The sequence below is a fragment of the Globicephala melas genome, chromosome 2 (assembly GCF_963455315.2).
Source record: "Globicephala melas chromosome 2, mGloMel1.2, whole genome shotgun sequence".
In the NCBI taxonomy this organism is placed as follows: Eukaryota; Metazoa; Chordata; class Mammalia; order Artiodactyla; family Delphinidae; genus Globicephala; species Globicephala melas.
This window is the reverse complement of record NC_083315.2, coordinates 36,356,098-36,370,977: the sequence shown is the minus strand read 5'-3', so window position 1 is coordinate 36,370,977 and position 14,880 is coordinate 36,356,098. Positions and strand designations below refer to the sequence as shown.

Sequence of the window (14,880 nt, the reverse complement as noted above, 5' to 3'; positions counted from 1 at the left end):
AATAGCCACAAGATACTTAAAGGCCAACTGAGGGAATTCCTTGGCGGTCCAGTGGTTTGGACTCTGCGCTTTCACTGCTGAGGGCACAGGTTCTATCCCTGGTCGGGGAACTAAGATCCCACAAGCTGCGCAGTGCAGCCAAAAAAATAAATAAATAAAATTAAAGGCCAACTGAAGGGCACGTAACATCTGCCGTCAATGTCAGCAGCTGATGACTCCAAGGAGCTATAACAATAAGCATCTGTTGTCCATCTATCACGTGCCAGGCCCAAGGCTAATCTTGCACTCTCTCTTTTAACCCTCACAACTGTATGAAGTAGGTACTATTATTTTCCCCAAGAAACGGAGGCTTTAGAGACTTTTCAAACCTCTTCCACTTGCCCCCAATTCTAATCCCTCCACATGTGAGTCCCTCTCAGCAGAGGGCCTTGTCTCCTACTTGATGGGGGAAAGAGAAGCCTTTAGAGAGAACTACCCAAGCCTGGTTCTGCTCTTCTGCTCTTTCTGGATCCTGCCGTGACCAATGACCCTCTCCTGCTCTCTCAACTATTCTTTCAACCTCTCCCCCCGTCAGAAGATCCTTCCATCGGCTTTCAGATACCTCATTACACACCCTCATTCAACTAGATACTGCCGGGCCAGACCCAGGAGCCTGCTGACCTAGCTAGCTTGCTGTAGTTCTAAAAGCGAGTAGACTGAGCGGCACCGCTGAGACCCTATCGCCTCTCCCTGGTGCAGCCCGTGGCTGTCCTAGTGTCTTACCATCCGCAGCCTCTCCACCAACCTCAGAACTGAATTCCTGCTGCGACAGGAAAGGCCTGCTACCAGCGTGGGGAAGTCTGGTAGCCAGGATGTGGAAGGGCCACCACTAAAGAACCTGGAGAGCTAATATGGAGCTTTTCTGTGAGCAACCTTAACTTCTGGGGCCAGATTTACTACAGGACTACGGGCTCCTTCCTGAGTACCCAAGAGTCCCCGGAAGACAGAGATCAAGTGACAGACACAAAATCCTCTCAGCGTACCTGAAATGGCCAAGCAGTTGTCCAGGCCTGGAGCCCAAGTCACTCGCAGCAGCTCTGGGTCAGGGCTAGGCATGGACACTGGGCACTGGACCAAGCTCACCGGCTGGCAGAGATCCCGGGGGTCAAGAAGACAGAGCTGCCCGTCCGAGCCAAGGCTGGCAATGCTGGGCCCAGGGCCCCGGCCCCCAGCTTCTGCACACCACCTCCCTCCAGCGGACCCAGAGCCGGGCCTGAGGTTCTCTGACGGGGTCCACTTCTGGCGGGTGTCGACAAGCCCCAGGCGGCCCGAGGTGCAGCAGAAGGCAAAGGTGTCTGCGTCCAGGACCTGCAGGCTACTCAGCAACTCGTCGTCACTGACACCTGGACAGCGGGGCGAGAGGAGAAAAGTGGCTGCAGTCAAATGGGTCCAGTGGTTTGGCGCCGTTGGCTGGTCCAAGCCCCTTCCTCTGGGCAGCTCCCCACCAGCCCCCCGCCGAGTGAACCACATCCTGCCGCCTTCTCATCTCACACGGTCTGCCTGGCTGGTTGGGTGCCGGTCCCGGGACTGCCTTCCCCAGCCCCAGAACAGGGGCCCCCGAGGCCTGGCCCTGCCTCTCACTCATCTCGTTTCCCCAGCAGCTGGCACACAGGGTTGGATTCGGTTTCCAGCGTGGCTGGGTGGGGCTGGTAGGAGCCGGCAAGGGGCTGCGGTACCTGAGCTGTAGGTGGTCTTCTGTGATTCCAGATCCACCACCTTCAGACTGCTGAGCCTGGCCCCGTGGAGGACTCCGGGCGCCGCCGACGAGAAGATGGCCATCCTGGGCCAGAGACGCCCCTCCTTCTCGTGCACATCAATGGTGCTGACGGCCTTAATGACATCTGGGGGAAGACGGAAGTGGCTGAAGTCCAGAATGTTAATGCAGGTTTGAAACATTCCATGGTGAAGGCCTGCCAGAAGGTCAGGGGAGACAGGGCCTCACGGCTGGTGAGAGAGGATGTGGAGACATCATCACTGTGCGTTGTGTTTACTTTTTGGAAACTGTCAGAAGCACTGTAGTTTCTCTGTAATTTGTCTTATGAACTGTTTTGCAAATGGGAGATAATGAATCATAGCAGCCATCTCAAAACCTCCCCAGCAGTTCTGGCTTTTTATAGTTTTGCAGAGAACAAATAAAGGAAGAGAAAAGGAGAGCACACGCCGATGATGTTATTTACCCCTTAACTGGAAATAACAGGAACGGAGTCCATGAAGTAATATTATTTCTTCAAAAACATGTCCCATGACCTCAAGCAATTGGCCGAATCCTAACAGGTCAAGGTTATAACACAGATGTCTTTGTCTTCAAACATAAACAGGGCAAGAAAGTCCACATCTTTTTTACACTGAACGTTAAAAAGACATACTTGCCCTCAGGTTAAATCAAATTTTAGCTTTGTTCACCTCAGTCTGCTTCGACAGCAGACAGGTTCCCATCTCTGCATTCTCCATTTATAACATAGTTCAGAACAAGTAGTTTGCTGTACAAACTACTTAAAGGGAGATGCATATTTTCCATTTTATATTTTCTTGCTCCAAGAGGGAGCTCACTGTTTGGTTTCACATTCTCTGAAGAAAATGGAGATCTATGTATTTTTAAATTCTAGAGGATAGGTAAGAGGATGAGGAAGAGATGGATGAGAGAAGGAACACTAACGCGGCTTATCAAGCGAGCACGTGGCAGTCAGTTCCCTGGAGACAGTTCACATACAAGGAGTCACAGAAGGTGTGGCCAGGCTGGGCTAGGATGCAGAGGCCCCTTGGGTCCTGCTCCCCAAACCACAGACTCTCAGTGCACTTTGTCTAGACTTGCTGAACATAACTGCTCTACCCTAGGAGCCGCGGAGTTCGGAGCAGACACAACAGCTGAGCCTCAGGACTGTGTGTCTCCGGGGAGTACCAGTGAGGCTGCGATTCAAACCAGCCCAGCACAGCTTGCCTCACTCCCCCGGGCCCCACTTAAGCGGCTCCCTTTTCCCTTTCCAAAGACTTAGGAGCCTGGAACAGATTCCCCAGTACCTGCTGCTCTGAGCCAGGGCTGGTTCTCAGGTGTGATTTGTCCCCTGACGGCGGGGAAGGAGGAGGTCAAGGGACAGCCTGCAAAGACCTATTTCAAAGATGCCGTAGAAAACAAAGGCTTCAGAGCTCCTGACTGGAGAGTTGTGCTCCGTAGTCACAACAGGAAAGCAATGCAGGTTCCTCCTCATCCCCTCTCTTGTCAGTGTTAAAATGCCCCCTTTAGGAAATCCACACCAACTAGCCAAATGAAAAGAAAAACTACTACAAAATCAAAGCAAAAGATGCAGTGAGGCACCTCCAAGAACTGGGCAATAAAAGAAAGAAGGCTGTCTGAAGATTAAACCAACAGAACGGGTCGGAGCTGCAGTGCGCACACTCCTTAAGGAGTCAGAATGGCTCCACACCTGCAATACTGAGCTAACGTTTTACCACGTCTAAAGGAAAAGTGGTGCCCATGAGAGGGGGCTGTTCTGCCACAACGGCAAAGAAAATGCTGGGGCCCCGTCCACGGCAGAGAGAGCCACTCCAGACTGAAGTTAACTTCAAAGTAGAGGCTGCTCGGGAGACATTCAGCTGAGGCTGTTAGGTATGTCTCCACCTAAAGACCTTCTCAGTGGACTTCTCAGCCCCAGAGCTGAGAGGAGAGGCCACAGGCCCTCCCTCCAGGGGCCTGGAGAGCCAAGCCTTCACAAGTTCTATACCCTCTGCCTAAGAGAGCTTATGAAAACACCATTTGGAAGCCTCGGAGCTGATTCCTCTTGTTATGGTTATGTTTACCATGCAGGCTTTGACTAGGTTAGGTCTTCTATAGGAAAAGAATAAGGATCTGGAATATTCCACTTTTAGGGACACTTATTTTTTCATTATAAACTAATAAATCTGCGTTCTGGTTTATACAGCAGTCCTGTGAGTCTGGTGAGCGTGTCTGCCCCTAATAACAGATTAGATTTGTTCTGGGTGTGCTGACAGAATCAGGTTTCTGAGATACCAAAGCTGTGGGTCAAACCTGGACCTTGGAAAATTCACCAAGATAATGCTACATTTTTAGGCGTCTAGGAAAACAGCTGGCCAGCCTTCCCCAGATTCTGGAATATTCTGCACTAATATCCAGGGGAAGGTAACTATCTGATTTCCTACTCTCGTATGAGTGTCAGAGCAAGTCTCCTTGGGCCTAGCTCTCCTGGGCCTGGGGCTACAGGTTCTATACGGCATCTGGTACCCCAGGCACCGTCAGGACAAAAGAGCTCCAAGGCGCCCCCCTCATCTTTAAACCATTGCTGCCCCACGCAGCCTATTTTTAGGGAAAGATAAAAAACAACTATAAGTTACTGACATAAGGGTAGACATAGAGATCACTGGAACCGAACGGAGAGTCCAGAAATAAATCCTTATATTCACAATCAACTGATTTTCACCAAAGGCACCAAGGCAGGTCAGTGGAGAAAGGCCAGGCTTTTTGACAAATGGTGCTGGGACAACCAGACATTCATACGCAAAAAGATGAACTTAGACCCCTCCCTCATACCTACCATACACAAAAGTTAACTCTAAAGAGATCACAGACTTAAATGTTGGAGCTAAAACAATAAAACTTTTGGAAAAAACACTGGGGAAAATCTATGGATTAAGTAAAGATTTCTTAGATATAACACTGTTTTATTATTAAAACGGACCTCATCAAAATTTAAAACTTTTATGCTTCAAAGGACACTATTAAGAAAATGAAAAGACAGGGAGAAAATATTAGCAAAACATATATCTGATAAATAACATGTATCTAGAATGTACAAAGAACTCTCACAAGTCAATAAAGACAAAACAGCCAATCAAAAACTGGGCAAAATATTTCATAAAATATAAGCACCAAGAAAGCAAGGAACATCTATGTGAGTGCTTGCTGTTATATCCCCAGAAACTTGCCCAATGCTTGACACACCGGAAGCACACAATGAATAACGACTAAATGATGAAATGTTAGCTACTGCTACAAATAACAGTAATAATAATAATAATAATTATAATTATAATATTATATATTATATTATATATAATATATAATATATATTATACATTATATATTATATAATATATATTATGATTATATATATTATAATTATAATTATTATAATAATAATTATTATTACTGTTATAATTATTATTATTATTATGTGCCCTTTCATAAGTAGATCTTACTTCCAGGAACCAGATCTAAGCAAAATGGTGGCACAGACTATGTTGCCAGTCAGTAAATACCCTATGACCTTTTTTTCAGAGCCCCTACATACTATACTGAGATCAATTATTATTATCTAACTATAGTTACCACCAGGCAGAGTTATAAGCAGACTTTGAAGTCAGACTACATTTAAGTCTTGGTTCTGCAACCATCTTTGTGACTCTGAACAAGTTAGCCTCTCTGGGAAAGAGTTTGTTCTCAGACTTATGAGAATTTAATGAGATCACACATGGAAAGTGATTAGTACAGTGACTGGAATATAATATACACTCATTAATATTACTGTTACATCTTATAGATTGTTAATTAATCCGAACAAGTATCTATTAAAATGTACAGTGAAACTGGCATATCAAAGGCCCTGTGACAGCATGTTATCTCAGCCTGCTAAGGGGGAAAAAAATAACAACAAAACACCCTTAGGAAGATTTGAATAGGCATTTTACCAAAGATACATGAATGGCTAATAAGCATATAAAAAGATGCTCAACATTATTAGTCATTAAGGAATTGCAAATGAAAGCCACATGATATACAATTTCACATCCATTAGGACTGCTTTAATAAAAAAGACAGATAGGGCTTCCCTGGTGGCGCAGTGGTTGGGAGTCTGCCTGCCGATGCAGGGGACACGGGTTCGTGCCCCGGTCCGGGAAGATCCCACGTGCCGCGGAGAGGCTGGGCCCGTGAGCCATGGCTGCTGGGCCTGCGCGTCTGGAGCCTGTGCTCCGCAACGGGAGAGGCCACAACAGTGAGAGGCCCGCATACCACAAAAGAAAAAAAAAAAAAAAAAGACAGATAATAACAAATGTTGGTGAGGACATGGAGAAACAGGAACCCTCATACACTGCTGGTGGGAATGTAAATGATGAAGCCATTCTGGAAAAGAGTTTGGGAGTTTCTTAAAAAATCAAACAAACAAAAAAAAAATTTTAAAAAAATCAAACATAAGTTTACCACATGATCCAGCAATTTTATTCCTAATGTCTATCCAAGACATATGAAGACATAGGTCCACAGAGACTTGTACATGAATGTTCTTAGCAGCATCATTCCTAATAACCAAAAATCAGATCCATCAACTGGTGAACAGATAGACAAATGTGATACATCCATAAATGGAATACTGTTCAGCCACAGAAAGGAACAAACTGCTGATACACGTTATGACATTGTGTGACAGGGTGGACCTCAAAAGTACTATGCTCAGTGAACGAAGCCAGATACAAGAGACCACATGTTGTATGATTCCATTGATATGAAATATCCAGAAAAGGCAAATCTATCATAGAGACAGAAAGCAGATTAGTGGTTGCCTGGGGCAGGGTGTGCGCATGGGGGTTAATCGTAATTGGCATGATGGATCTTACTGGGGTCATGAAAATATCCTAAAAGTGATTATAGTTGCACAACTTGTTAAATTTACTAAAAAGAAAAAAATCACTGAACTGTATACTTAAAATGGGTGACTTTCAATAAAATTATGAAAAAATAAACAATCATAACTACAAATAAGTATATACACACACCTGGAAGCTACAGCATAAGACAAGTGACAAGGAAGAAACAACAAAGGAAAGTCCACAGGGTCAGTGACCTCAAAAACCAAATGAGGACCAGAACCACATTCCTGCAGCAGTGAAGCTTGGGGAGAAGCCAACAGCTGCTACCGGTTTCTGGGAAGCATCCAAGTGAGGCAGAGGACCACACAAGCCAAGGGGCAGTTCCAAGAGCGGCTGCCTTTGCCTCTGAGGCCCGCTTCCATGCTGGTCAGCAATGCTCTAACCCAAGGAGGGATGGCAGGGGCTGGATCAGGGCTGCAGGCTTCGGTGCCTGCCTGACAGGGGAACCGCAAACCTCCTGCTGGAGGGGATACTATGAGGGAACTCCCCCGACTCCCAGAGGAACAGGACTAACGCTTCCTGCGCCTTTCCCAACTTTCCTGTTCCTGTTGGGCAGCAGAGCTATGTCTCTGAGTGGGAGACTGGTCAGCCCAGCCTTGTGCTCACTCACTGTTTTCCCTCCCTGAGAGCAGCATGCCTGCAGTGAGAGGTGACCTCCCTGCTGCCTTTGCTCTGCCCCTGCCTGGGGTGGGAGGGGCCCGAACTTCACCAGGTGCTCTGCCTCTGGCTGGGCTGGTAAACTCAATTCCTGAAGCAAGCTATAGGAAGCTCCACCTGGGGCTTGTGTGCACTGCTGTGGCTGCTAATTCACCTTTGCTGCATTAAAGTAGATACTGCATTTAAAAAAAATTTTTTTGGCCACACCATGTGGCATGTGGGATCTTAGCTCCCCGACCAGGGACTGAACCCGTGCCCCCTGCAGTGGAAGCACAGAGTCTTAATCACTGGACAGCCAGGGAAGTCCCAGTAGATACCGCATTTTAATTCCCACTGGCTCTGAGTCTGTTTCTTAACTGGCTCAGATTAGGGATTGGGGGTGTGAGAATAACAGGCTTTCCTACAAACCCAACCCCGCCGAGTCAAAGTCACTTACCGCTGTCCTCTGCAACCTGCCACACCTGTAGGTAACAACCGGGAAGGCCACTGGTCACCAGCAACCTATTCAGGATGGATAAGAAATCTCAGCCCAGACAGTGGGGAGCTCACCCATACAGCCCTCAGCCTCTCCCTCTCCAGCCCACTCAGCTTGGGATTCCTACACTCCCTGTATCAGGAGAGCTTACGCAGGGAGGGGGCATCAAGATCAGTCACCCTCATTTAACAGAGGAGGAGCAGGCTTGTTCCCCTTTAGGGACAGGTCCACAGCTCACAGAGAGTTGTGGGACTGAGCCCTGGCTTCCACGTGGCATGAAGTGTGCTAGAGGACCCAGCAGGGAGCCTGAACACAGAAGCCTCACCCAGAGGCTCTGGCCTCTGCCAACTGAGCTATTAGCCCCAACTACCCACCACCAGCTCTCTGAGAAGCTAAGAGCATCCCTTCTACTTTATATCTATTCCCTAGAGCAACGCCAGCAATCTGTGGGTTACCATAGTCAAGAGGTCTGTGAGGGACCGTAAAGCCACCGAGCACTGGTTTCTTTGTATTCCAGATCTGTGTGTGCACATGCCCTCCCATGTGCCCCTGTGCTGAGGTGGGATGGGGAGGGGTGGTGATAAAGATACAGGATACCCCTAAAGTTCCAGCCACTCCATCCTGAATGGAAGGTCTGGGTAACAGAGCTGACCATACCTGGTATCTGGCACATACTTCAGATCAAAGACAGACCTGTCTGAAAATCCTCCATGGCGTACCTTGAAATCTCTTTCAGGGAATAAGCCCTAAAATACAAAGGGGTGGCCAGTCAGATAGGGGACCGCTCTCCAAAGGAACGTTTCAGACAAGTTCTAAGTAAGGAGCCATATCCCAGCCTGGCAGGAAGCCATGGAAGCCGCTCAGGTGGCAATGATGCTTCTCTGGGCAGGGCCTCAGGGTGCTGTTATTTGCAAATATTGGTCTCAGCTGCTCACACAGATAGCTTCCTTTCTTTCCTGCACATCCAAAACCTTTCTTCTAACCTTTCACCACAGCACAAGTGTTATATTCCAAGCCTTCTTAGAGGAGTCACAGAGGCTTAACAGAGAAAGGTGGAATGTATCAGCCAACTAACACAGCCCCATTCCTCCCCACACCTCGCACTGGAAGTTAGGTGGGTTCTTCCAGCAATAAAAATACAACTGCCAGGACTTCCTTGGTGGTTCAGTGGTTAAGAATCCACCTGCTAGTGGTTAAGAATCCGCCTGCCAATGCAGGGGACATGGGTTCGAGCCCTGGTCCGGGAAGATTGCACATGCTGCAGAGCAACTAAGCCTGTGCACCACAACTACTGAGCCTGTGCTCTAGAGCCTGCGAGCCACAACTACTGCAGCCCGCATTCTAGAGCCCGTGCTCCGCAACAAGAGAAGCCACCGCAATGAGAAGCCCACAAGCAGCAACGAAGAGTAGCCCCCGCTCACCACAACTAGAGAAAGCCTGTGCAGCACCAAAGACCCAATGCGGCCAAATAAATAAATAAAATAATTAATTAAAAAAATACAACTGCCAATTATCCAGTGCTCACTGTGTCAGCCACCCTGTTTATATGACCTGGGCAGTATAATTATCCCTGTTCTAAAATGACAAAGCCAAGGCATAGGGAGCTTAAGCAACTTTTCTAAGGTCACAGGGGTTACGTTATACATCTGAACCCAAGTCTGTCTAACCGAAGGCCATGCTCTTAGCCACTAGACTCTACTATCTCCACGTGAGGAACCAGAGGCAGGGGAAGAGGAGGTGGCCACAAGAGAACAGAGGGAAAGCCAGGGGTGAGGCAGGAGGTAAATCAGGTCTCTCATCAAGGCTCAATTTTGGTGAGCTCCTGACTCAGCTTGAGGGGTAGGGATGAGGAAGATCAAGAACATTAGGAAGGAAATTTACCCAAGGGCAATAAAGGCAGGACTGATCTAGCCAATGAGCCTGAGTGATTTTATAGTAACATTAGGCAGCTATCAACTCTTCGTGACACATTCTTATCTCTTGGCTTCTGGATCACTGGCCTTTTCTGAGACTCCTCCTACTTCAAAGACTATTCTTTCTCAGTACTCCTTGTGGCTTCATCATCTTCCTCTACCCATCCATTTCTTTTTATTTTTTTTTTATTTATTTTTTTTTTTTGCAGTACGCAGGCCTCTCACTGTTGTGGCCTCTCCCTGTTGTGGCCTCTCCCTGTTGTGGCCTCTCCCTGTTGTGGCCTCTCCCGTTGCGGAACACAGGCTCCGGACACGCAGGCTCAGCGGCCATGGCTCACAGGCCCAGCCGCTCCGCGGCATGTGGGATCTTCCCGGATCGGGGCACGAACCCGTGTCCCCTGCATTGGCAGGCGGACTCTCAACCACTGCACCACCAGGGAAGCCCCTTTCTACTCATTTCTTAAGTGTTCTCCCTGATGTTCTGTCTTTAGCCATCTTCTCCTCTTATTCTTTATATACTACACATTCATCCTAGGTGATCTTAACCATTCTAAGGTTTCAACCACCCTTCATACTCTAATTGCTCCCTAAACTTTTTTTTTTTCCGGCCGTGTGGCACGGCTTATGGGATCTTGGTTCCCCGACCAGGGATCGAACCCGGGCCCCCTGCAGTGGAAGTGTGACGTCTTAACCACTGGACCACCAGGGAATTCCCCCTAAATCTATTCTTGATAAAGTATAATTGACTTCTTGCTCTAGGAGCCCTCTGTAAATCACAGGATTTTCTGTACAACCTACCTCTGTGCACATTTGCCTCCCTTTATTAGACTATAAGGGCAGGCCCAGAGCTTACAGTTTTTCTCTTTCTAGTATCCAGGACAATATTTAGTAGACAATAGGAGCTCCATAAAGATTTAATAAATGAGTAGAAGTAGACACATATACTCAGCATAAATATTTCAAGTTACCTGGTTTTCTTTTACAGAAAGTCTGAGAGGTAATATCAGATGAAGAATCTCATTTTTTTTCAGGCTTTCATAGCCAGCAACCAAGATTCCTGGAAAAAGAAGCAGAATAAGCTGTGACAAAGTGCTAGAAAGATTCTGGACCACAGCTGGGTCCAGACACTCTGCCAAATCTCCCAAAGCAAAGACAAACTCTTCTGCCATTGGTATGCAGCCTTGTACTGAGGCATGGAAGAGATCTAGATCTTCATAAGAGAAATATAATGCTGATGGGGCATGAAATTGCTACAAGTGACCAAGAGGCCCTCAAGCTCCCAGAAGAAGGGCTGGGTCCCTCTGGGCTGAGCTCCTGAGTTCCAGCTTGAGGAGTGGTTCTTCAGGGCCAGGCAGGGCACATCACCTTTGTCACCAATCCATTCAAGGACTCGAGTGGCTCCCGAGAGGTCGAATGCATGGAAATCCTGGTACCTGCATGATAGAGACACAACATCACACAATGCATTGCACTTTACAGCTGTTAAAGAACCTGAGATGTTAGCATGGTTCGGCAGTTGGGGGCCCAGGCTCTGGAATCAGGCAGAACTGGGATCAAGCCTTGTTACACATTTCATCCCCTGTGTGACTGGGGGCAGGCCAATCACAGTTTCCCTGAGTCTCGTCCTCATCTGTAAAATGGAACTCCTAGAGTACTCAGACTTCCCAAGGTTGACGTGAGGAATCGAGATAATCTTTGTTTAAGGTTTAACCCAGAGCCTGGCGCAAAATAAATAGTCACTTATGTTATTATTATCCTCCACAAGCACTGCCCCTACTAGTACTTCACACAATTTGCGCACACAGGAAGGTGCCATTTCCCAGCTGCGGGAGTCGAGGCCCAGGCAGAGTCCTCCGTACAGGTCCCGCCCCACATGCCGCGGGTTTCCTGCGTGCTCCATGCCGCGCCCGTCCGCCCCCAAGCCAGCTCCAGACCCGGATTCCACGTCCCAAGCCCACACGATTTACAAGCGCAAGGATTCCACCAGCCAGTCCTCCGCGGGCTCCATGGCAACTGTCGCTTCCGGTACTCCACTTCCGCCTCTGAACCTTCCTGGGCAAGAGCGGCCCTCTCGCGAGGAGTGGGGCGCGGCCTGGTCTGACGCGGGGGCGGGGCCTTAGAGGTCCCTTAGCGCCGCAGCGGACCTGCGGTACCCTTAGCTAGCTATGTCCGGGATTCTCCGGATAAACTCTCCTGGAAACAAGACGAAAATTCAGGGATTCCCAGGATGTCAGTTCCGGGCGGGGCCTGAGGGACCAAATACACCCTCGTTTTATGACCGGGTATTTGCAGATCAGAGGAAAAGGCCAGATAAAATACAGGACGCCCGGTTAAATTCCAATTTTAGATGAACAACGAATAATTTTTTTCGTTTAAGTATGTCCATGCAATATTTAGGATATCTTATACGATAAGATAGGGGCATCCTGCCATTCCTAAGTGCTAGGCATCCACAGAGGTAGGCAGGGGCAGGCCCCCAGTGCCTTTCTCCCTGAAGGGCCTGGGAGGGGTCAGGGTAGTGGTTTTCTCAGAATAACAGCCTCAACCTCACAGAGTGGTCATGACAGTCAAAGGAGATCATAGAAGTAAAGTCCAAGTACCATGCCTGGCCCTGGGCCGGACAGTGTTTTTACTCCCCCACCTCCAGCTCTGCCCAAGACCTCACTTCTGAAGTCCCACCCCCTAGGGCTAAGTACTGCTTCCTCTGAGATTCTCTAGTTGGTCTTCATGTTTCAGGCCTTCGAGACCAGTGGCCCCGGAGGGGACATTGTCTGCCTTCAGACTCAGCCAGCCCGAGCACCTGGCCCTTACATCTGAGGTCTCCAGAGGCTGGTGGTTCTTTTTTTTTTTTTTTTTGGCCACACTGCGCGGCATGTGGGATCTTAGTTCCCCATGGGGCTGGGGATGAACCTTTTGTAGGGAATGCCCCTCCCTTCTTTCAAGATGTACATATTATATGCTAGGCATGGTGGGGGACACAAAGTTAAGTCAGCCACTGGTGCTGCCAGGAAGCTCACAGACTGGCAACAGCTCCTGTTTACTAAGTGCTTTCTATGCATTAGGCATCATGCTCAGCATGTGACACAAATGGTCTCATTTAAGAGGAGAGGGGCACTACTGTTCCCATTTTATGGATGAAGAAGATGAGGCTTGGAGAGGTTAAATGACATTTCTAAGGTCACACAGCTACTAAGTAGCTAGCTTATGAACCCAGCATGCTGTCACCAGAGCCCCCATTCTACCACATTACACTGCCTTCTTCACATAGCAACGAAGTACCAGGGAAGGTGGTGTGGGATGGGGACAGCGCCAGGGACAGAGAATGGAGGAGTTGCCCCTCTGCCAGGCTGGAGATGAAAGCTGGCTTGGCTTCAACTCTGGGGCCTTGAACCCCATAGGTCAGTGGTTTACAACCCAGGGTGATTTTGGCTCCCTCCCCTGTCCCCTCCCCAGAGGACCTCTGGCAATGTCTGGAGGCATTTTTGGTTGTCCTAACAGTATCTATCCATACTCTAGTGGATAGAGACGAGGGACACAGCTAAGCGTCCTACAATGCACAGGACAACTCCCACAACAGAGAATTGTCCAGCCCAGAATATCAAGTGCTGGCGTTGAGAAACCCTGCCACTGGTCACTGAGGCAGACGAGAGACTGGGAAGAGCACTGGTCAAGGTGAACAAGGTCTAGACTCTGTGTTAGCTGCTGACTAACTCTTTTCATCCCTTCTCTGAGCCTCAGGGTCCCAACAGGCACATACAGGGCACAGCAAAGGTGGACAGCTGGGGTGGGGCAAGTCTGTGTAGACTGGGGTGGAGGTAGGGGAAGGTCCTGCTGGATAATCCCAGGCTGTGACTTTAGACTGGGCAATGGGTGAGGGGAACGTCTTCCCTTACTTTTTGTTCCATGGGGTTTGCTGGGAAGGTCAGCTTTCTTTCTTCAGAATCCTCTCCGTTTGAGCTCTAGATCACAGGGAGAGCCTAGAATCGCTGACTTTCTTGGGTGGGCCTATCACACCCTGGCTGGGCACTCACACCGTAAGCCCAATGCTGGATCCAGGGGCAGCCCTGGCTGAGCCTCTCCCGGGCCTGGCTCACCTGGGTGTGAGGTGCTGGGCCGCTGAGGCTCATGCCCAGAGCTTTCTTTTGCAGGAGGATCCTGAGCAGATCATGACTCAGCTGCAGTCTCTGGTCCCTCAGGGAGATGTGGGGAGCTGTCCCCAATAGGGATGGGCTGGGGGCTCCAGACTCTTCTTGCCCATGAAGTGACCTAGAAAGGAGGTGCCGAGGCACAAGGAAGTCAGGGAGCAAGGATCCTATCCCAGTGGGAAAGCTCCCCATCTCTCTCACTTTTCAGTTCTCATGGCAGGAAGATACACAACCTTCCTCCTCCTCGTCACCAGGAGCTACAAAGACCGCGGGTGGTAGCAAAGCCTGTACCTCAGCTTTTCCTGAGCAGGTAGATGGTGTGGAGGGGACGGCACAGCTGGAAGGAGGGTGGGATGCCCCAGGGCCAGGAAGAAACTCTGCCAGTTGTGCTGTCTGCTTAGAAGAGGGACGGGAACGGCAGAGAAGGAAGTGGAGAACAAGAGGTGTCTGGAAGGTGGAGGTGCAGAGAGAAGACACACCAGAGGTTAGAAGATTCAGTAAAGTCTTGTCTAAGAGAAGGGGCACGGCGGGCTGGCAGGTAGATTTAGGATCCAGCCCCAGCTCTGCTTTAAACTGGCTGGGTGAGTGATTTAACCGTCATTGGGTCTGGGTCTCAAGTTCCCCATCTGTTAGATGAGTTCCAGGGTCCCCTCTAGCCTGGACACTAGTGTCCATGGCTGAGGAGAGGCCAGAGAAGGAAAATGGGGTCAGAGCAGGGTGAGGGGCGCTTGCCTGTACCGCGAAGACTTACCGGTGGCCCAGAGATTGCCCCGCGGGTGCACTCGGATCTTGCTGGCCCGGCTGCGGGGCTCCGGGAGATCCCAGCTAAACGGGGCGGCGCCGGCAGCGAGCAGAGCGAAGAGCAGAAGGCCTCCGAGCAGCCGAGCACCTCGCGCCCCGCGCCCGCAGGGTCATGGCTGTGTGCCGGCCGCGCCTCAGTTCAGGTGCACTTAGCCACGGCTCAGGTCCCTGACGCGCGCCTTCCCTCCTTTTA

The 14,880-nt window shown here is 49.4% G+C and overlaps 1 protein-coding gene across 3 annotated transcripts in view; it reads right to left on the bottom strand.

The window, feature by feature from the left end:
- Positions 1-14,880, bottom strand: part of WDR73 (WD repeat domain 73) — a 17,569-nt gene extending 2,689 nt beyond the window's left edge. Inside the window, exons 1-10 of one of the 3 annotated variants that reach the window (XM_060293809.2) lie at positions 14,638-14,880; positions 14,178-14,333; positions 13,836-14,007; positions 11,709-11,934; positions 11,107-11,174; positions 10,710-10,798; positions 8,486-8,574; positions 7,790-7,854; positions 1,716-1,880; positions 1,023-1,382 (exon numbers count right to left, since the gene is read on the bottom strand). In XM_060293809.2, coding sequence (XP_060149792.1) covers positions 1,023-1,382; positions 1,716-1,880; positions 7,790-7,854; positions 8,486-8,574; positions 10,710-10,798; positions 11,107-11,174; positions 11,709-11,749 — 877 coding nt within the window. In that variant the 5' untranslated portion in view covers positions 11,750-11,934; positions 13,836-14,007; positions 14,178-14,333; positions 14,638-14,880. The other 2 variants (XM_030878556.3, XM_060293808.1) reach the window with 2 other exon arrangements.